Source organism: Oryctolagus cuniculus, chromosome 8 (genome assembly GCF_964237555.1).
Source record: "Oryctolagus cuniculus chromosome 8, mOryCun1.1, whole genome shotgun sequence".
NCBI classification, from domain to species: domain Eukaryota; kingdom Metazoa; phylum Chordata; class Mammalia; order Lagomorpha; family Leporidae; genus Oryctolagus; species Oryctolagus cuniculus.
In genome coordinates, this window is record NC_091439.1 from 110,353,209 (window position 1) to 110,375,144 (window position 21,936).

The 21,936-nt window shown below is 58.6% G+C and overlaps 1 protein-coding gene across 2 annotated transcripts in view; it reads left to right on the top strand.

The window, feature by feature from the left end:
* LNX1 (ligand of numb-protein X 1) overlaps positions 1 to 21,936 on the top strand; it is a 101,203-nt gene that overhangs the window by 20,109 nt on the left and 59,158 nt on the right. The window contains exon 1 of one of the 2 annotated variants that reach the window (XM_070048115.1): positions 2,513 to 2,800. The exons of the other annotated variant lie outside the window; for it this stretch is intronic. Within the exon in view, the coding sequence (XP_069904216.1) occupies positions 2,709 to 2,800 (92 nt within the window). The 5' untranslated portion in view covers positions 2,513 to 2,708. Of the gene's footprint in view, positions 1 to 2,512; positions 2,801 to 21,936 lie in introns of those variants that run through there. 2 annotated transcript variants of the gene reach the window in all.

Genomic DNA, 21,936 nt, shown 5'->3' on the forward strand with positions numbered 1-21,936 from the left:
GTCACCAGGGCCAAGTCTTCCTGCAGCTCCCAAGTGAGGCCTGCAGGTTGGCACCTGCTGGTACAGGAGTGCTGGAGGCTGGCCCTGCACTATGAACTTGGCATTGTCCCCTGGTTCTTTAATACCACTTTATTCAGTAAATATGCACATAAAGGACATAGGGAGCCTTGTAACTATTTTTATGATTGACCAAAATTATGTATATATTTATGGTGCACACGATGCTTTGAAATGTAGAATGGCTACAGCAAGCTAATGAATATGCGTGACCTCACATCCTGACCGGTTTATATGGTGAGAATACTTCAAGTCTCAGACGCACTGTGCGTTGTTGTTAGCAGTCATTACGCTCTGGATTCGAGCTCACTGCTCTGTCTGGGATCTCGCCGGGACCGACACTGGACTTGAGTCCAGGGTGCAGGCAGGCAGCCGTGACAACATCCTTAAACGAAGGCGGCGAGCCGTCAGAATCCAGGCCATTACCTCAACCCCAGGACTGAGCTCACATCAATCCCTAAGGGACGTTCTCAGCGCTGCCTGCGGGGCTGCCTGACTGGCGCGACCCCCGGCTGCACGGACAGCCGTTTCCGATTCTAGCCCAGGAGCCCTGCTCTGGAAGCAGCCATGGACTTGGAAGCTGGAGTTTGGAATCTTCTACTGGTGGCTTCTGCCTCATCTAGGGAACATGGACTCCCACACATAGGACTGCTCCCATCAGCGCATCTCCTGGTGTCTAATGGGGCTACTCCTGTCACACAGGGCTACTCCCCTGCACAGCTCTGCACTAGGCAGGTGGTGGGCTTGTCCCGTTGACCGACAGCCTGCCCCAACAGAGGCCATGGTCAGTAGAGGGTCCAGTGACGAGAGGCTCTCCAGGGTGAAACATGACTTCCTGAACCTTGTGTGAGCCCGACCTCGGGACCAAGGCCACCTCCCCGGTGTGTGAACCACCATCGGCACAGATGATTCGTATCAAGGACCCCCGACAGGCTGGGCCCTGGGTGAAAAGGGCCGTCCAAGACACCTGTCCAAGCCGTGCTGTCTGCCTTGGGGGAACGGAACTTTAGAAGGCGGAGGAGAGAAACTGAAAACACGCGTAGGGGATGCTAAAGCCGACCCTCCGTAAGAGTTCACCAGCACCAAGAAAGAGATGGCTGGTGTTTAGAAAAGCGGCCGCGTGAGAACGCGGTGTGGTTGGCCCACGACACGGCTGGCTGGAGGCCCCCGGAATATTTCTTGGTCAGCTTCGTTCACGGCCGTGTACCCTGGATTTTGTAGGCCCATGTTTCTGTGCGGGGCAGCCCAGGCGGGGCTCACCGCCCGCAGGGAGGAAGACACTAGGGCGTACCGCCGTCCACAGAGAGGCAGGCCTGCTCCCACGCCCGGCGGCCCTGCCCGCGGACGGGACCTCTCCACAGTCAGGGTTCCCCGGGCGGGCGTACCCCTCACTGCAGCTTTCCAACCCTGAACCCGGTTTGTCCTGTGGCCCCCCTCCTCCCAGCCTCTGTTGAGTGAAGGAAAAAGAAACGAGAAACAGGAGGTGATGGGTAATGACATTGGTGATGGGTAATGACATTGGTGATGGGTAATGACATTGGTGATGGGTAATGACATTGAGGGACAAAGAGGACAGCCAGGGTACAAGGGCTGGCTTTAGGGCCTAGTGGCAAGAAAACACGAGAGCAATGCAGGATCGTTCGACGTTGAGATCTGTGTCCCTACAGGGACACGCTGACTAGGATGGCATCTGATGCCTGCTCTCTGAGGACGCTCTGAGACAAGCCATGTGGGCGTGGGGGCTCAGGGAGGGCAATTCATACCAGGAGCCCTTTGAGCCGCTTTTAGGCCCTGACTTGGCAAAATGGGGTGAGGGGAAGGGGGCTGGGGGCTCCTCCAGGAGCCGGGGCATTGCGATATTTGGGGCTGTCGGTCCAGAACAGGCGTGGGGAACATCCAGCCCATGGGCCACGTGAGGCCCACCGAATCACGCGTTCCGGCGCCTCCAAGGCAGCGGGGCGGGACGTGAACGTTGCTAACTCTGCAGCAGGCTCGTTTTGAGGTTGCGAATGCTGTGTGATGTGGATACCCCCGTGGCCCCTGGTGGGAGAAAAAGAGGTCCCCACCCCTGCTCTCCCCAAAGCTGGAGGGGTGACAAGGCCCAGTGTTGCAGCTGCATCTCCCGGATGAGGTGACCAAGGATGGGGCGGGGGAGGGGCGGCCCCTGCCGTCCCCGCTCAGGGACCAGCTTGGTGGGGACTGCATGTCGCCCTCAGAGAGCGGGCAGCCGCTGCCCAGCACAGCAGCAGAGGGGCCGTGCTGCGCCCGCCTGGGAGGGGCCCGGTTCTCAGGGTCAGGGTCTGCCGTAAGCACTGCTCCGGTCGCTCGCTCTGCTGTCTGCACAGTGGGGACCAGCGTGTGCCGTGCGAGCTCCCACCCTGCCTGCCTGTCCCCGGCCAGTGATGTCAACAGACCAGCTGCTTCCCGAGAGCCAGTCTGAGCCCTGCAGGCGGGGCCGGTGCCTCTCGCTGGCAGCCTGGGCCCCAGCTGACCACGGCATGATCCTCTGAGAGCCCCAGCAGTCACCTGCGGGGCTGAACACAGAGGCTGTGCAAGGCAGGCTCCCAGCCAGCGGCCTGCCGAGTGTGTGCACGTGGCCCTGTGTGCTTAAAGGGACGGCGGCCAGAGAGAAGCAGCGGCCGGCGGGGACCATGAAGGCGCTGCTGCTACTGGTCCTGCCTTGGCTCAGCCCTGCCAACTACATTGACAACGTAGGCAGCCTGCACTTCCTGTGCTCAGAACTGTGAGTCGGCTCCCCAGCCCTGCTGGCGTGCATGCATGTGTGTGTGCTGGCGTGCATGCGTGTGTGTGTGCGTGCATGTGTGTGTGCAAGCGTGTGTGTGCCCCCCCCATGGTGGGGGCGGGACCTGAGGCAGCTGCCCCCTGCTGCTGGGGCCATGGAGGGGAACGCCCTGCGGGCACTTAGCTGTCTGTCGCGGTCCCACCGTGGGTGGTGCCGTCCCAAAGAGGCATTTGTGTTCCTGCTTCGGGTGTGCGTTTTGTGCTGTGTTCTTCCTCCATCGCTGCGTGCAGCCGTCTTGCCATAAATAGAACCCGCAGAGCCTGCGTGCGGGGCTGAGCCTGCGTGCGGGGCTGTGCCCCCGCAGGGCTGCTGCCTTCCGCTTGCTTCGAGCGTCTGTCTCCACACCCGGGAGTCGGCACGGCGGCTGCCCAGGGAAGCCTTCCACAGCTCCCTGTCTCCTTTGCAGCGTTTGTGGGAATGCGTTCCTCCTCTGTGGGGCTTTGCCCGGCAGATAAAAATAGCCGGAGTTGGTTACGCGTGAGATGGAGCCGGAGGGCGAACGAGACCCAGACTGCTCCTGGGGCTCTCGGCAGCAAAGGTGGCCGGTCACGTGGGACAGCCCGCATCCCAGCCAGATGCTCCGGTCCAGTAGATGCTCCGTGAACACCTGAGCTGGGTCCTCGGGGGCAGCTTGTCCGTCTGGACGATGCTGCATGTCAGGGCGCCCCCCATCAGAACGTCCATCTTGGATAAGGCAGGCTCCAGGAGCAAGTGGCTGGCTCCAAGCCGAGTCGTGAGCATCTCCGGGGCAGGTTCTCGAGAGAAGCCCCGGATGCCAGAGCTTTCGGAGCTTTCGGAGATTCCGCGAAGCCTCTTGGCTTCCTCTCAGAGGAGGCCGCCTTGGTTTCCCTGCCTGCCCACCCGGCCACACCTGCTGCTCCTCTTGGACACAGGCTCCTGGCCCAGGGCTGCTGTCACAAAGGCCCACAAGTTGGGTCTCTGTGACCCACAGGCCCGACGCTCCCGCCATTCCGTTGGCTGCAGCAGGAAGGCTTGGAGTCGGCAGAGCCACAGGCCCCGGGGAGGCGGTGAGAAGCATCCAGGCCTCGCTCGCCTGGCGGCTGCAGCACCACTGCCTCCATCCACCCCGGCCTCTCCGCGGCCTGCCCCAGCCTGTTCATGTCTCCTCCTGTGGGGCCCCTGCCATGGAAGTCCAGGCCCACTTATCTCGGAACCCTTAACTAATCCTGCAAGATCCTATCTCCAGAGAAGGTCGCAGTCACGGGTTCCGGGGGGACCTGGGGCCTGGGGGCCACCACGGAGCCTCGTGCTCACCCCTCGCCTTCAGTTCTGCAACCAGGGGGAGGGAGGCTCTTCCCCCTCCCTCAGTGACTTTTTTTCCTCCGAGCGCACGAATGAAAGGCAACCAATCCGTGGAATAACAGAGCGGGCCCAGGCAGGCCGCTCCTCCCAGCGCTGAAGCGATCTAGAAAGCGTGATGTCAGGGGCTTCCCAGGCCTGATCCCTAACGTAAGGGGCGTAGCTTTCGTAGAAGCTTCCAGCGGCCGGGGAGGCTCTGCGAGCCGCTACCCGACGCCGCTGGAGATAACTCACCAGTAGGTCAGGTACCGGGGCATTGCCGGAGCTCGGCACCGGCTCCCCAGCCAGGGCCGTGCGCTGTGGTGCTGGGAGGGTGTGACCCTCGCCCCATCATGCCGTCTGAGAGATGGGCCCCGAGGGAGGCCTAGGGTGGCTGGGACACTGTGGTCCCGGCAAAGGCCAGGCTGGGCCGGCGCTCTGCTTCCTGGCTCAGCAAGTGACCCTTTCTCCACACCTGCACCGCCCCCGCCATCCGAGCCTCACCAGGAGGCTAAGCCAGGGGCCTGCCCAGCCTGGGACTGTGAACCCCTAAAGCCGTGCACCACAAGAAAGCTCTGTCCTCCATACAGAGCCCGTGCTGTGTCTCCAGCTGGCCAGTGCAGGCAGAGGAAGCGCCGACGACCTAACTGCACTTAGGGGTGTAAGCAGCGCTCCGAGGTGGAGGGGACACCAAGGCAGGGGAGAGGTGGTAGGTGAGAGGGGGTGGAGAGGGCCCACTGCCTGGCCAGGGGCAGCTGTTAGAGAGCCGGGGGAGTGGGGCAGAAAGGGGGGTGGAAAGAGCAGGTGCCTCAGGCAGGGCAAATAGCGCAGAGGTTGGGCGGCTGTGGTTGTCACCAAAGCCTGATTTCGAGCAGCAAATGGGCCTGTGGGGCCCAGGTTAGCACCCTGGGAAGTGGGCATGATGGGTGGTACCCTGAAGATAACTATTGTTTGAAAAAAATTATTTGAAAGCATAACAGCGAGAGAGAGAGAGAGAGAGAGAGGAAGAGAGATCTTCCATCCGCTGGTTCACTCCCCAGATGGCCACAACAGCCAGCATGGGGTCGGGACCTTCTTCTGATTCTCCCACAAGGATGGGAGGGACACAGCACTTGGGGTATCTTCTGCTGCTTTTCCGGGCTATGAACAGGAAGCTGGATTGGAAGTGGAACAGCCAGGACTCGAACTGGCGCCCACAGGGATGCCGGTGGCAGCTTAACCAGTTGTGCCACAGTACCAGCCTTGACGAGAGCCACTCTTACGGCTTGGAGCCAGGCCATGTCGGGGGACTCTCAGGCGTCCTCCACCCCGCTCTGAGCTCTGGGGCCCGGCCCTACGTGAAACACCCCAGTCCCCTCTACATCTCCCTTTCTGTCCAACGCCAAGGCTCACAGTCGGGGGCCCAGCTGGGGCATGGGCTAATCCAGCAGATGGGCCCCCAGGTAGCTGTGAAGTGGGGGTCTCAGCTGCCCCCAGGAACCAGGGACACACGGCGGTGGGAAAGACGTGGCCAGCTACGGATTTCATTGACACGGCGTCTTCCAAGAGTTCATGGGGAATGCGTGTGAGGAAAACCACACACGGATTTCAGGATTTCTTTTGGACCAAAAGAAACTGATGTTTTAATTCCACGTTTCCATAATCCTCTTGATGTATGGATAGCTCTTACCGTATCACACCTGAAAACAATCAAATTCAACTTCAAACATTCGCTTCAAAACACAACACTGTGTCCCACCCAGCATTGACCGCCTGGTTTGGCCCTGAGGACCAACATTCCATGGCCCTGGGCGACCCCTGCCTTAAACAGGTCCAGTGTCACCTGTTGCCCCCGGCAGGGGAGGGTGACATCAACAGAGGAAGCCGGAAACCGGGCAGTGTGTAGTGGGCGGGGCCCGAGACCCCTGGGCTCTGTGTCTGGAGCTGAGAACTCTTAGAAGTGGACGCTCAGGGTCACGGGCTTGGTGCTGCGGGCCCACGGTGGGACACTCGTAGGGAACGGCCTTGGAGCCGCGTGGGTTCCCAGAAACACCCGCTTCAGCCCTGGGGGCCTGGAGGGTTTGCCCAGTGCAGGTGTCGGGGCTCTGAATCAAACCGTCTACAGTGAAACTCCCTTCCCACCCCAGGTGGTTCCACAATCCGCTGCCTCTGAGCTCCAGCTGGGCTTCCCCGTGGGGAATCTCGGGGGGATTTGCAGTTCCGCGTCCCCAGCACCCTTGCAAATGTATTCGTCCGTTTTGTGTCTGGCTCTGGTGGACGCCGTGACCCGTCCATGTCTGTGACCGCGTCTGTGGGGCCTTGAGTGGGCGCACAGCGCGTCAAGCCCTTGCTTCTCGGCGTCTTAGGGACACGGTCAGCAACAAGGCAGAGGGGCGCGTGGCTGGAGGGGCCAGGTCTCGGGTACCTGTGCCCCCGCCGCCAACCTGTGGCTTCTGGGGACACTGGGAAGTGCTGGCTCTCTGCTGGCGGAGTCAGATGAATGTTCCTGGTCGGTGAGTGCTGTCGCTGCTGGGGCAAGACTCCGAAGGGGACAAGGGCGCTGTAAGGCAGTGGCTTTGAGTGGGCACCGCCCAAGCCCACCGGAGCCTCAGACTTGGGAAACCAAGGTGACCGATATCCACTTTCGCAACTTGAGTCAAGGTGGGGTCTTGTGGGGAAGCTGCCCACGGCAGCAGAGTTCCAGGTGCCAGCTGGGGTCTGCCCTGGGATTCAGGACACAGAACACCCATGGGTGGCACTCACACCCCCCAGCGCCCTCCTGCGAGGCCCCGCTGCAGGGTGCACGGTTTCCAACACCAAGAACTTCGTCACTCGGGCTCCCAGGCCAGGTGAGGCGTGCACCTGCCGTGGTTTCGGGGCCCACTCTGGGTCTGGCTTCCCAAGGGTCCTACGCTAGGCCGGGCTGGGTAGCAACAGCGGCCATTGTGGCTCCCCTTCCTGCTGACTTCAGCCAAGCTTGGGACACAGGTGCTGGGGCCGTGAACTCTGTAACCCGGCAGAGCGTCTTTGTCGAGAGCTTTGTGCGAAGGGAGGTGCACCTGAGCCGGTCCGGATGACGGCTCCGGGGTCTGTCTGGCCCTAGTGGGAGGCCTGGGGTTGAGTGACAGGAAGTCCACCCCCATTCCACCTCTTTTCATTTGCTCTGTGTTAACGGCTCGCAACACAGGCAAAGAGCAAGCCAACTGCGCCGTGTGGCTTTCCCAGTAAGCGCTTTCCAAGTGAGGTCTCCCAGAATTTGTCTATTTCTCATCAGCGTGGGGAATAACGCAGAACAGAAAGGCCAGCTCTGGGTTTGCCCTGTCACGTGTCTTGAGCATCCGACGCGGCTGCGGATCTGGCCTGGGGGGGGCGTTCACAGAGGACGGGGGTGACCCAGCGAAGTCCAGGCCTGTCTCGGGGGCCAGGCAGGGGCCCACTTGGGCGCGGTGGCTTTCGTGCGGCTTCCGAGGCGTTTCAGCTCAGCACACGTTGCAATAGGACGTTCGCCCTGCGATTTTTAGACGCGTGTGCTTTGAAGGAGATTGGCGCTCTGTGCTCCTGACTCGTTGATCCAAACTCATCAGTGTTGCGTCGCGAGGCTCCTTGGCTGCCCAGGGATCACTGCGATCCTGTTTCAGGGACGTATTTTTTGCTTGAGAACTCTTGCCAACAGCAAAGCAGCCCCAGCCCCTAACTGCTCGCTGTCTGGTCCCCAACGTTCTCCCTCCGAGGACGTGGACCCTAAGCAAACCCAGCAGTCGTGGGCACTCACTCGCACGCCCAGGGGCTGTCTTTGCCTGTCTAGTCCCGTGACTGTGGCGGCCAAGGTTGGGGTTTCCTTAAAAGACACGGATGCATGTTCGGTTGGTTTGTCGTCTTCCTCACGCGAGGTTGTTTGCATTTTCTGTTTTCACAACACAAAGGCAGAGGGGAGGGGATGGCGGACTCCATGCCCCTGGTACTCATCATCAGCGTTGTCCCTTCGTGACCCACCATGCTCCACCTGGGTCCCCCTAAATTGTGGCTAAGCAATCCTGCCAATGCTTCGGTGTTTGGCACTCAAGGATGGAGCTTCAAGCAATGTGACCACAACAGTAGCGTCACACCAAGAACAGGTAACGAGACATCCAAGTACGGACTACGCAAATAACACTCACAGCAAATACCCAGGGAGTGTCAGTTCTTCCTCACCCCTGCAGTCTGGTCGTGAGCTAAGATCCACGCATCACAAACGGTCGCACCGCTTCAGCTTCTTTTCTTCCTCCTCCTCCACCTCCAGCTCCAAACACTGGCCTGGCAGCTGGGGCGGGTCCTGGAAGACACAGGGCAGGAAGCGGCCTTCCCTTTCTCCCAGTCACAGCCCCTCTGTCACCGTCGTTCCTCCCAGCATGTGTCCCCGGGAGCCGCTCTGCCTTCCGGCCTGCCTGCGGCCTCTTCCTCCAGCCGCACCTGCTTCCCCAGACACCAGGAGCCAGGCTGGGGGGCACTCAGGCTCTCAAAGCCGGAAGTAGGATTTGGTGAGTCCCCTTTTGAAAGGAAGACAAAACCATGAACTCAGAGGTCATGTGCGTGCCAGAGACCTTGAACCCCAACCAACCATCAGCCCCACACAGTCCTGCTTCCTGCTTGAGCTCATGGAGACCCTCTCCTCCCGAATCCCCTCTCTCATTCTCTTCCTCTGTTGCCCTGGAGACCCCGGGGCCCTGCTGAGCCCCTCCTCCTGGGCTCTGACTCCTCGTACCCGGGCTGGACGTCTTCCTGTTTGCCCTATAAGCCCTCCCTCACCTGCAGCTCTGCCCAGACCAGTAAGAGAGGCCCCAACATGTGAGTGAGTCCACTCGCCAGCCCGAGGGCTGGAATCCAGGGGCCTCCACAGGAAGTTAGGGGTGAAATGTTTTGGAATGCGACCAGCGGCCACTCTGGAGCGAGGCTGGCTCCCGTTCTGTACACTTGCTGCACCTGTTCAGCCTTGGGCGACTTATTGAGCCTCTCTGAACTTCCCCAACAAAAATGTGGGTAAGAATACTTCCCCATAGATTGTTGTGGTTTTTTAAGTATTTATTTATTTGGAAGGCAGAGAGAGAGAGATCTTCCATCCACTGGTTCACTCCCCCAGTGGCTACAGTGGCCAGACCCGAGCCAGGCTGAGGTTAGGAGCCTGGAACTCCCTCTGGGTCTCCCGCCTGGGTGGCAGCGGCCCTAGCACTGGGGCCATCTGCTGCTGCTTTCCCAGGTGCATCAGCCGGGAGCTGGATCGGAAGCCGAGCACCCGGGACTTAACTGACACTCCAGAAGGGATGCCGGTTGTGCAGGCTGTGGTTTCACCCTGCGCACCAGGACGTCGGCCCCTGTTGTAAGTCCTGAACACAGTTCTCTGAGGCGTTTCCTGCTCCGCCTGCTGTGTAGGAAACTTAGCTACTGGCTCTATCAGCAGCAACAGCAGCAGTTATAGGACTTACGTCATCAGTGCCGAGACAGACACATCCTGGAACTGACGGCCCCATGCGAGGGAACTCTGCAGTGTGTATGCCCTTGTAGGTCTGTAGCAAAGTGGAGCCTTGGGGTTATGACATTCAGTAAGGATTCTACGTCATCCACGGTGAGCCAGGTGCACTGGCTCAGAAACATGGAGGAGCTGAAGCCACACGGTCACCTCCTCCCCCGTGACTTGGCTAGACCAAGAAGGAGCCGGCTGGCATCTCAGGGTACAGGTTGTGGGGAGACGCCTGGGCGAGGCCACGCCCCCGCCACACACCTCTGCTTCTGCGTGGGTCTTGGCCACACCTGACCCCTCTTCTCGACTCTGTTCCTCAGCTCCTCTTGTTCCCTCCCCACCGCAGCTCCTGCTTGCTGTGTGTCCTCCCCCATCCTCCACCTGTCCAGTGGGGGGCTTGCTGCTGAGTCTGTGGCCCACCTGAGTGTTCCAGAACCCAAGAGACCTTGGCCATGATCTAGCCCACACCTCCCATTTTGTAGGTGAAGAAACACAGGTGTGGTCATTTACCCGAGTGCTCCGCCCTGCCAGTAACAGACTCCGTGACCTTGAACAAGCCCTGATGTCTTGTTGGGGGATGGCTGGGTATGTTAATGCTCACATGGGCTGTGTCCTCAGGAAGCCGTGAACCCAGAGCTCCCTGTCCGAGCAGTTTTACACAAAGGCCCCCCTTCGAGGCCGTCAGGCAAGGGTGGAGCTCTGCATTTTCACACAGCGCCCTAAGCGTCTTATTTCATTCCAAGGGTTCTGCATTCGAAACGTGGCCAGAGAGGCAGCGCAGAGCCCAGTCTGAAGCACTTACAAGCGGCAGCTTGTGCTGGTGAGAACCACAGGTGCCAACGTCTCTCGGGTCTGAGTTCACATCCTGGCTCATCACTGGCTAGCCATGTGACACAGCATGGATTAGTTATTTAACCCCAGGGTGGCATGTAGCCCAGCAGTCACCGTGCCCACCCCCGCGTCAGAGTGCCTGGGTTCAATACTCCACCCTAGTTCCTCCAGCTCCCTGCTAATGCACTCTCTGGGAGACAGCAGGGGATGGCTCGAGGCACTGGGTTCCTGCCACACACGTGGGACTCAGTTCTGAGCTCCTGGCTTCAGCACAGCCCAGTCTCACCTTTGCGGGCATGCGGGGAGTAAACCAGCAGACGGGAGCTTGTGTGTGTGTGTGTGTGTGTGTGTGTGTCTCAAGTACATAACAAGTTAAAAAGCACAGTTAACTGCAGCTAAGCCTCAAGTTTCTCACCCTCACAGCAGATCTCAATGACAGCACCTGCCTCCTGGGGGCGGGGGTGAGCACAGGCTTCCTGGAGCGTCTGTAAATGCCTGGAGCGCCGTGCGTGCCCTGTAAACATGAGCCATGGTGGTGGAGAATGAATGACCTCCTTTGAACCTCCCAGCACGTGCAGGGGCTGCCCATCTTCCGGGGGAGCAGCCTGAGATTAAGCGAGGCCAGGGAATGCGTCCTCGGGTGACCCAGGCAGCCTGGCACGCTCGCATCCTCATTCCAGGATCAGGGATTTTTTTTTTTTTTTTTTTTTTTTTTGCGGCTTCTCTTCCTGTGTCGCCATGGAGACGGCACTGCCCAGGTGTATGTCGGGCTGCTGCAGGCATCTATCATTCACTAGGACCGGGTTAGGAGACAGAGATGGATTCAGAACCAGGAAAGTGAACTGCTTTATGAGCTAACCCCCTCTGGCTAGCATACTTGGGTCGTTTCTGGGGCCAACGGAGCTCTCCAGCTCACACGATTATTTTTCCACTGTGGTAGGCAGAACAGGGCAGAGGTCCCAAATATGCTGTTTGCAGTGTCAGCCAAGAATGTGGTTGGCTTCCTAGCGATAGACGAAGGAAGTCCTCTGGGCACCTCTCCTAGTGGATGCTGTGTGGGCTCCAGGGACAAGGACAGGGCACTGGCACAGATGTGCCAGCCTCTCCATCCTGGACGCAGACTCTGCAGGTCTGAGGTGTCCTTGGGGACAGGCAGCTCGAGTGGCATTATGGTCGCCAGCACGCACTCTCAGGATGGACCCTGGCTCACAGCTTGCTGGGTGCTCGTCTGGGCAACAGCACGGGCGTCCTGAGTTAGCACCACCACCACCATCACCATCATCGCGGCATCAGCCTCACGCGGAGACTGAGATGAGACTTTTTTAGTTGATAAGTGGAGTTGGAGAGAGAAGGAGACGCGGATCGTCCATTTGCCGTTCCCTAAGTGGTCGCGTTGGCTGGCACTGGGCAGGCTGGGCCTGAAGCTTCATCTTCCAGGTCTCCCACGTGGCTGGCAGCACGGGGGCATCTTCCACTGCGTTCCCAGGAGCACTGGCAGGGAGCTGAGTCAGAAGTGGTGCAGCTGGGAGTCAAGCCGGCGCCCACAGGGGACGCGGGCATCACAGACGGCAGCCGAACCTGCTACACCACGAGGCCAAGCCCTAACCTGGACACTTCCAAGTCCCTAATGGAAAGGGGTCGGAATGCCCCAGCATGTGGAGACAATAGGTGTCAGGGTGGTGGGTGCGTTACCCTGATCCGCTCACTATACACTGCCTCTGTGCACGGAAACACCACCTGCACCGTCGCCAGGTGTCAATCGAAGGCATGCACTTAAAACTTGTGTGAAATGGTTAAGGGGGCAAAAAATATGGAAACGGAGCAGGAAAGGTGAAAGAGACGGGAACAGCGCCATGCTCTCTGAGATGCAGGTGCTGTTTCTACGAGTCCCAGCGAGAGATTCGGGCTCCACAGATTGGCGCCCTGAGTCAGTGAGATATGGGGGGCATCGTGCAGTACACATGTGTTCAGCCAGGGGGCGGTAGACGTGCCAAGGTGTGCAGCAGCGGGAAGAGATGAACGGTGGGAAGTAGACAACCAGGCCCCGCCCTGGGCAGCTGTGTTGCCCAAGGCGGCCTCCTTGAGAGAGTGGCCTTGGGGCAGAGGCCAGGAGGGAGCAGGGCGCAAGGCTGGGCCCTCAACTCCGAAGTCCACCTGTCTGAACGCCCACCTGCGTGACGGGCTGTGCCGTCACCTTCCCCTGGGCCGGCTTGTTCTGGAAAGGGGGAGGTGGAGGGAGTTTCATGGGTTCAATGTCACCTTGGGTCACCTGCTCCGAGGACGCTTCCGGGTGGGATGGAAAACACCGGTGCCTGCCCCACTGGGCCTGGGTGCTCCTTCCGCGTGCTCTGCAGTGGACCCTTGTACGGATGTGTGTACGTCTGACCAAGTGTCTCCCGGGGCCTCCCCGCCCTGGGTGTCACGTGTGCATGCTGGGACGCTGGCTTCCAGGTCCTGAGTGCGGTGTCGACCCAGATCCAGGTGCTGACAGACTGTTAACACCTTCCAGACCCCGCCGAGTACCCCTGTTGTTTGTGATTTCTGTTTTAGCGCGCGCACACACACACACACACACACCAGGAACGCTTGGCGGAACAGCCAAAATGCAATCTCTCCCAGGAGAGGCTGCGAGGTCCACCCCACCCCTGCAGGCCTCCCCCACCCCTGCAGGCCTCCAAACGCACTTAGCGGGCTGCCAGGTCATCTCCTAAACCCGCTCTGGTCCTGTAAAGGCACACCGCTCTTCGCGTACCCAGCCCTGGTTTTCTGAATCTTTCGCCTTTTGCTCGCGGCTTTTTCTTAAACCAACAGTTGCATGCGTTGTGCACTGATGTTCTTCCCCGGCCTTTTCCTTCTTTCCTGGTCCGATTCCATGCTGTTGGTCTTTTTCCAACTTTCTGACATCCCCCTGAGCGCAAGGTAATTTTTCAAGAAATAATTACTCATTTTTACTGCACCGTGGTGCGGGAAGTGTATTAGTCAAATTCCTGTATTCCCCGGGGCCGCGTGTCATCTGCAGCCGCTGATGTGTGCGTGCTCATGTTTGCCAAATATTCCTCTACCTATTTGTCAGCCAAACGTATCCGTGCGGGTCTGGAGCCCTCCAGCTCTGCTTGTTTGTTCTTCCTCTTCCCGGAGGGCAGCGTTTCGGGCTTTTCCCGTGTTTTTTATTGCCGCCTCTGCCGCTTTTCCTCCGAGCTCTGTGTTCTTTCAAGCTGCCTGGCCTGTTTTGTCAGGAGTCGGGGGAGCTTGCGGGCTTCACTCGGGCCGGGTGTTGTCTCTGCTGAGCTCCCTCGGAGGTACCCATTGTCTCCGAGCCTTCCCGCCCTGACTCGGGCTTTCAGGGCTGTGTGTGATCCTAAGAGTTTCTGACACTTGACCGAAGAGGGGCCTGCTCTCTCCAGTGGAGAGGAAGAGCGGTGGCTGGGGAGGGAGTGCCGAGCTCTGAGTTTCTTTAGGAACAGCACAGCAGCGGAATGTGCTGATCAGAGCCGCGGGCCCGCCTCTCCCCCGTCCGAGGCACACGGCACGTTCCGCTTGGCGGGCGCTTTGGCACAACTTCACGCTTCCTCCGAGAGATGCTCAGACGCACCCCGACCTCCTTTTCGGCAGGACCGTGCCCAGCCAGCGCGAGGTGAGCGAGCGTCTTGCTGAAGCTTAGTCCGCTGCCAGCGGCGTCCCAGCCGGGAGGAGACCTCCACCCACCCACCCACCCACCCACCCACAGGAGACTCCTGAAACCACAGCACACATTCCTGCGCTGGCTCTCTGGGCTCCGTGCATGCCCTTGTTTTACTCAAGAGCAACGTTTGAGCCCAGGAAGAGAGGACACTCACATCTGAACCACCCGTGCTTGCGGGGACAGCTCCTCTGAGAGCTGATTTTTAAAACTTGCTGTGGGCAGCATCCTGACTGTGTGGGGCGTGGGTACCAGGAGCCGCGGCGCATGGAGCCTTACGGAGCACAGAGCGGGAGCTCATCCCACAAGTTAGGACTGCGCCATCTCCTGCGATGGAGATAATGTTTCCATGGATCGTGCTGCTGTTGCTAAGGCGGGCATTTCGCTGCCGCAAAGCCTTCCGTTTTAAAAGTCCTAAAAGATTTGCACTGAACACAAAAGCAAGGGCTGGGGCCCACTGAGCATCTTAGCAGCCCAGACGTCCCTCGCCCAGCAAATGCCACGGCCCCTGCCGTTCTCTCCATAGACAGAGGCTAACGGACACGCCGACGTCACAAGGTGTCGCGTGGCAAAGCTCGTGGAAACTGGAATTAAAAGTTTATGTTGGTGCCAAAATATTTTTTTTTTAATTTATTTCTAAGGCAGAGTGACAGAGAAAGGAGGACAAAGATCTTCCATCCAGTGGTTCACTCCTGAATGGCCACAAGAGCCGGGGCTGGGCTCCGGCAAAGCCAGCAGCCAGGAACTTCCTCCGGGTCTCCCACGTGGGTGGCAGGGGCCCAGGTACTTGGGCCATTTTCTGCTGCTCCCCCAGGCACATCAACAGAGAGCTGGACCAGAAGTGGAGCAGGGGCCGGCACTGTGGCATAGAAGGTTAAGCCTCTACCTGCACGTTGGCATCCTATACAGGTGCTGGTTCAAGTCCAGGCTGCTCCACTTCCAATCCAGCTCTCTGCTGTGGCCTGGGAAAGCAGCAGAAGATGGCCCAAGTGCTTGGGCCCCTGCACCCTTGTTGGGGACCCAGAGGAAGCTTCTGGCTTCAGTCTGGCCCATCTCTGGCCGTTGCGGCCATTTGGGGAGAAAACATGTAGATGGAAGACCTCTCTCTCTCTCTCTCTGTCTCTGCCTCTCTCTCTCTCTCTCTGTCCTTGTGTATGTGTGTGTGTGCATGTGTGTCTTGGTCTCTGGGGCCTTTGGTGGCAGACAGAGCCCTTGACTGTTGGCTGCGCCAGATACCACAAGCTGCTGTGACCACGGCGGATCTGATTTGAGTCAGGAAACTTAGTGTAGGTGGAAAAAAAAAAAAAAAAAAAAAAAAAAAACAACATTGTAAAGCTCACTGTCCTTTCGGGCTGGCTCCGCTCCCAGTGAGACCCGCCTGACCTTCTCCTCTGCTGGGTCCCCTTCCCGGTCGGCTGTCGGGGCTGTGGCCAGGCGGGACTCTCCGCCGAGGTTAATCGGCCGGCTGCCTCCTCCCTCTGATTGCTTCCAGAGCTTCCTGAACATCTTGTCCGTATTCGGGGTCTTCAAACGCCGTCTCTTTCCCTCCTCCACCCCAACAGGCCCCTCCTTCCCAAATGTCCAACCGAGCCCCCACCCCCGGCTGTGATGATAATGAGAGTGGACGCTAATGGCTGCGGCGTTTTGTTTTGTGCCTGGCGTCACCGGTGAGCCGAGCACCTGTGAGCTCCCCGGCTCCTTCCGTGGAAGCTTTTGGATCCCAGATGAGTCGCGTGAGACTCGGGCTGCAGCAAGAAGAGGTTTTAACAGGAAACATACCGTGCAGAGGGCTGAAGCCTCCGTCAGAGCGGGTAGATTGCCGCGTACTTTTCCAGAACGTAGGGCTTGCTCAGGTGTGATCCAGAGATTTCGCCCATCGCACACCCACCTCTCATCGCGTGCCTGTCCCCGCCATGTAGCCGCCAGCCCCATGGAACTCTGAGGAAAGCTATTCCCGGAGGGGAGGGGGCTGTGGCTGGCAGAGGTGCCTTTCTGGTGTGGCCGCAGACGTGGCCTGCGTGGGCGGCCCCCGTCCACAGTGGTCTCACGCCAGGCCGTGGAGCAGGCACTGTCCCTGCCTGGGGCCATGTGTGATATGCAGGCGCCCCTTCCTGTGCTCTGGGTCCTGTACTTGGGGGTGGGGTTTTGTGCTTCTAGGGCTTTCTTTAATGGCACATGAATATTTAGCCAGTGATGGATGGGGAGCCGTTGTGGGCAACTCCCTCTCTGCACTCCGTGTCCCCCGCTGTTTCCTGTTCGGGTTGAGAACAGTTGGAGAAGCAGTCGCCGGAGGGCCGGGGCCGAGGAGGTGGGCGAGCCGGATCCTGTGTTTTGTGGGGAAGGAGTGCAGCTCTTTCACTCTCTCCCTTGGCCGTGTGGCTCCAGGCAGCACCGGGGGTCTCGGGGCCTGACAGGAGAGCCTGGTGTTAGTTGCAAGGTTTGCCAGAGAAGAGGGAGAGAGAATATGAAACCGAATGAATGAATGAATGAATGGGAATGTTAAAGGCGTATAGAAAGAAGGCCTACACCCTTCCTTTGCAACCACTCCCTTTGCTGTATGCGATGCTACAAAAGGAATACAACTGACAATGTCTTCTGCAGGACCTGCATGGGCCCCCTGTGGCTCTCTCCGCTCTCCTCCCGGCACGGGGGAGACAGAACCTGGTTGCCGGGCACAAGCTTTGGAAAGGGGGGCCCCCTGAGGGGGCTGATCGCCAGTTCAAAGCGGTTACAGGCGCGCTTGTCGTTTCTCTATGATTTGCTGGGAGTTTGATACCATAGAAAGTGCCAGATGTTCTTGTTGCCAAACAGCAATGCCCCTACCCACCCTGAGCACACCTGAGGGCAGGAAACCTTCGGTGGGGGCTCGGTACACCTCGCCCCACCACCACCCCAAAATGCAGGAGGATGGACTTGGTAGTGAGCACTTTCTCCTAAGAACATTCTCACGGCCCAGATCAAACAGTGACCAAGAAAGTCCCTGTCCAGGTCGATAGAAACATCACCTCGAAGGCCAAGTTAGAGGTTCTTTATTTGGGGAAAATAAAGATCTCGGTGCTGATGCCGACAGTTAGATCTTAGTGCTGCCGCTGTTCACTGCACCCAAGCCTCTTCGGCCACAGGATCAAGGCGAGGAGGAGAACCCGGGATTTACAGGGAGGCCAAGCAGTGATCGGTCGTGGGTGTCTTGTGCCTCGTGGTGGCATCCGAGGCTCCCGAGGCGTCTGAGGCCGGCACTCAAGGCCACCATGTCCCACCGGTGTCTGTGACACCCTCTTGTGAGGACGCCACGCGAGAATGGATCCCCAAAAGGGGCACGATGGCCCTGAGCGCTGACCCAGAGCTGGCCCCTGGGTGGTCACGTGCGCTTGTCTAACACCTGTTCTTAGAACACGCTGAGCTCTGCCACCCAGGCGAGGGAGAAGGAGGAAACCTCCACAGACCAGGAGCTGCCTGTGGCCTAGAGAACGTGCTAGATGCTTTGCCATGACCGCGCTCACGGAGGATGCCCCTGCTGAGCGTGGCGCTGTGTTGGGGCCGGGACTTCCTGCACAGGGGACATCCTGGCAGGCATTCCCCGGCGGGACTCCTGTGGTTTGGTTTGTACTGAGACGGAGGGCATCGCCTCTGTGCAGAAATGGCCTTTGTTACTCTCTGCCAGTGTCTTCGTGGTTACATAAGGAAAGCCTGCCACCCCGTTGAGAGGAATGTCCCCTCCAACAGAGTAAGGCAGCGCAAGTGGCTCAGCCGCGAGGCCACGTGGTTGCCGTCCCAGGACGCCTCTCCGTGTGCTGGCCTCGCGGTCCAGCACTCGCGCCCTGCGTTTGAGCTTCCCCATTGGCTGAGCAGGGTGATGTGATTTTGGTAGCAGTCATCAGTAGCTAAACCGCGGGAGAAGTAAAGTCAGCCCCAGCCCCCTGTGCTCACGAACCGGGCCCATAGATGAATGAGAAACAACGGAGGACGAGAGACAGAGAAAGCGAAGGGCAGGGCTGACCGGCAAGGACTGGGCATCCGCGCAGGCGTGGGGGTGCTCACGAGCAAGGGTGAAGCTCACCCTGGAAACAAGTCCTGTCTGCTCCGCTGTGCGGCGGGGGGCCGATCTGCTTTATGCCGGTTTCTGACGTGGCCTTGGAGTGAGCAGAGTGAGTTGGAGTTTGTTATTCCTGACCCGGGGCGGATGTTTCACTCGGGACGTATCAAGGTGTGGATTCTCATATCACAGCGATAATAACATCGCTGGAGAGAGACGGGGGTTCCAGTGACATTTGCAGAGAGGACAGAAAGAGGCAGCCGTGGGCAACCAGCCCAACACGGCCTGGCCTGGCTCGTCTGTAGACCGCTTCCTTTGCAGGGAAACTAGGATTGGAGAGTCGCATACGGCTTCCGTTATAGGCTCTGTGCTCTTTAGAGAAGTCCGACCCTTTAACTTATGGTGCATCTAGAAAAGGCTGCTTCTGTTCCTCTCCTGATCCCTCACACCCTGTGCACGTCTAATTATTCCAAGGAAATGACATAGCCACCCATCAGCAGCTCCATGACTTCATAGGAAAACATTCGCACTTTAACGGGTGAATAACAGCTTTCTGTCCTCCACCTACAAGCACAAGCATTGCTTTCAAATGTCATTTCTTTATTATTTTTTTAATTTATTGGAGAGGCAGAGACACAGGGAGAGAGAGAGAGAGACGCAGAGAGTTTCCATCTGTTTATTCCTCAAATGCCCGTCACTGCTGCCTCCGAGGGTCAGCGGTAGCAGGACCCCAGAGTGGGGAACTGGAGCTGTGGGTCAAACCCGGAAATCCGCTGTGGGACATGGACATCTTAACTGCTGGGCTAAGTGTCCACTCAAATGTCATTCTTCAGAGGCCCCGTCTTGGGACGGGCACCGCCTGCAGTGCCGGCATCCCATATGGGCGCTGGTTCCAGTTCCTGCTGCTCCACTTCCGATCCAGCTCTCTGCTATGGCCTGGGAAAGCAGTGGAGGATGGCCCAAGCCCTTGGACCCCTGCACCCATGTGGGAGACCTGGGGGAAGCTCCTGGCTCCTGGCTTCAACTTGGCCCAGCCCCAGTCATTGCAGCCAATTGGGGAATGAACCAGCAGAGAGAAGGAATCTTCTCTCTCTCTCTCTCCTCTCCCTCCCCCTCCCTGTAACTCTGCCTTTCAGATAAATGAATCTTAAAAAAGAGGCCTTGTCTGAGGGATCCTCTTGGTGACACTTCATACGATGCCGTGAGACGGGCAGGTGAAGCGTGTTGGGGCGGGTGTTGTGCCACGTCGGGGGACACCTGCTTCCTGTATCGGAGTTAGAAACGTGGCTACTCTGCTTCCCACCCAGCTCCCTTCCTGCTGATGCACCCTGGGATACAGCAAATGACGGCTCAAGTCCCTGGGCCCCTGCCACCCATGTGGGAGGCCTGGATGGAGTTGCTGGCTCCTGGTGGCCTGGCCCAGCCCTGGCCATCGTGGGCATTTGGAGAGCGAACCGGTGGATGGTTGATTGCTCGCCTTCCCCAGCCAGGCTGCCTGTGCTGCCAGGTAGACAGAACCCACGCCCAGGATTTGTGCAGGGCCTGTCCCTGCCGGCAGGGAGCCATGTGCTCCAGATCTCTCTGGAGCTAAGGTCCCCCTGCTGTGCAACCCAGGAAAGCAGAAAACAGGTGCCCTGGTGGCATCTTGGGACCCTTAAAGGGACAGAGAGCATCAGCATGGCCGGTTCCTGGAGAGGACATTTCTGTGCGATGATGCCGGCAGGTGCTTCCCATGGCAGCCGGGAGCCTCCCCGGGGGCACGTGGGGTGGAATCCACCCCAGCCTCTCCTGCTGCCCAGAGTCCCACCGGAGCCCAGGCACCAGCGAAGCGGAATCGGACTCTGTTCCTTCCAGTGCACAAGACACGAAGACTGCCAAAGGCTCCGCCGTCCGCTCTGTGCCTGCTGCGGTCGGAACTTGTCCGTCACACGGTCACATTGCTTCCTAACCGACACGGGTCGCTTGCCTATGAGGGCTGTGTCACCTGGTCAGGGGTCACCATAGTGAAATGCCTGAGCCCCCCGGGGGGGGGCTGGCCTCTGGGGCTGGTGTTCTTGCTGTCAGAGTCATGAGGTGGTGAGGGGATGTCGTCTCATGGCCAGACACAGGGAGCACGCAGCTCCACCCTAGTGACCCGATCTAACCCGACCCCTTCCCCAAGCATCGTTGGATTAAGTAGCCGCCCCCGTTAGTCTATTAACAAAAGACTGAAGACTGTGTTCCGGCGTGAACATGGGAGCAGCCACGTGAGCTGCAGCAAGGGCTCTGGGGGGGGGGGGGGGCTGTGCTCTGGACACAAGCTGACCGCTCAGAGGTGTCCCCTCGGGGCTTGCCGGGCTCGCGGTCCGCCACGTTCTGCCAGGGGAGCCTGAGTATGTGGCTGGAGAGTGTGCCCTTCGCACAGCTGCTTCCCAAGAGCTTTAGCACCGCACAGGTGGGAGTCCAACTAGAAGCGGTGTTGCCTGTGTGTGTCATTGGAAGACTGAATAGATTTTTGGGGTCAGCTTTGGGCTTACGTAGGATGGTACCTCAAAAAGTTCACGGGGAAATGGAATTAAAAAGCAAGTTTATTTTGGTACAAGAAATTTTGAGCGGCTGGAGTTGTGATGCATTGAGTTAAGCCGCTGCTTGCAATGCCAGCATCCCATATGGGTGCCGGTTTATGTGCCGGCTGCTCCACTTCCAATCCACTTCCCTGCCAATGCACCTGAGAATGCAGCAGCAGATGGCACAAGACTTGGGTCCCTCCCAGCCACAGGGGAGACCCAGGTGGAGCCCCTGGCTCAGCCCCAGCTGTAGCAGCCATCTGGGGAGTGACCCGGCAGATGGAAGCAATTTCTTTCTCTTCCTTTCTCTGTTACTCTGCCCTTCAAATAAATCTTCTTTTAAAAAATGTTGAAATTCATGCACAATATCCATTTTTTGTGACTGTTTTGAAGACCCCTGGTATGCATGGATATAGGCCTTTTTGACACCAAAATAAACTTATTTTTCATTCCATCGTCCATGAACTTTGTGAAGTCTCCTCATGTTTCTTAGGACAGCACCAAGGACCTTTAATTCCCTTTCAGCAAGAGGAGTGATCTCCAGTCCTCAGAGCGGCCACGCTGCCTCCGCCCTGAACACTTTTGGAGAGAGAGAACCCGAGCGCACGGCCAGGGCATGTGGCAGAACAAAGCGCAACGTCCCGAGCCGGCCAGGACTTGTCCCGGGATCCCTCTTAGAAGTCTGAGCGTTGCTGATGCACAGGGTCAAGAAAAATGAAGTGCAGAGACCGGGGTTCAAGCGCGTTGCAGACGTGGGGGGCTCGCTCGTGTTCTACACGGCGGCTGCGGCTCCGTGCCCGCCTGGACGCTGCCCGGGGCTGATATGTTTACATGGTAGGGAAGCCTCAGAGTGGCCCAACCCTAACAACTGCTTTCAAGCTAAAATAATTTACAAGACACACATTTTGAAAGGTAAATATTGTCCCAGCCACCGTCTGTTTCCGCGTGCCTTGTCCGGAACGCTGAGGGAGTGGAGTATGAAATGGATCCGTATCGGAGCCAGGCTGCGACGTGGGTTTTTAAAAATCATTTGGGGAGTTCGAGGATGTCCAGCCGAGGCCTCTCAGCTGACAGACGAGTAGACTGAAGCCCTGCTCGAGTGGTTTGCCTGAGAGAATGCAGGACAGCGGCTTCCTTTCCGATCCAGTTCTCTGCAACCGTAGAGTTCTGCTGCCCAGAGGTGTTCTTTCCCGTGTGCACAGCAGTTCCTTGCTC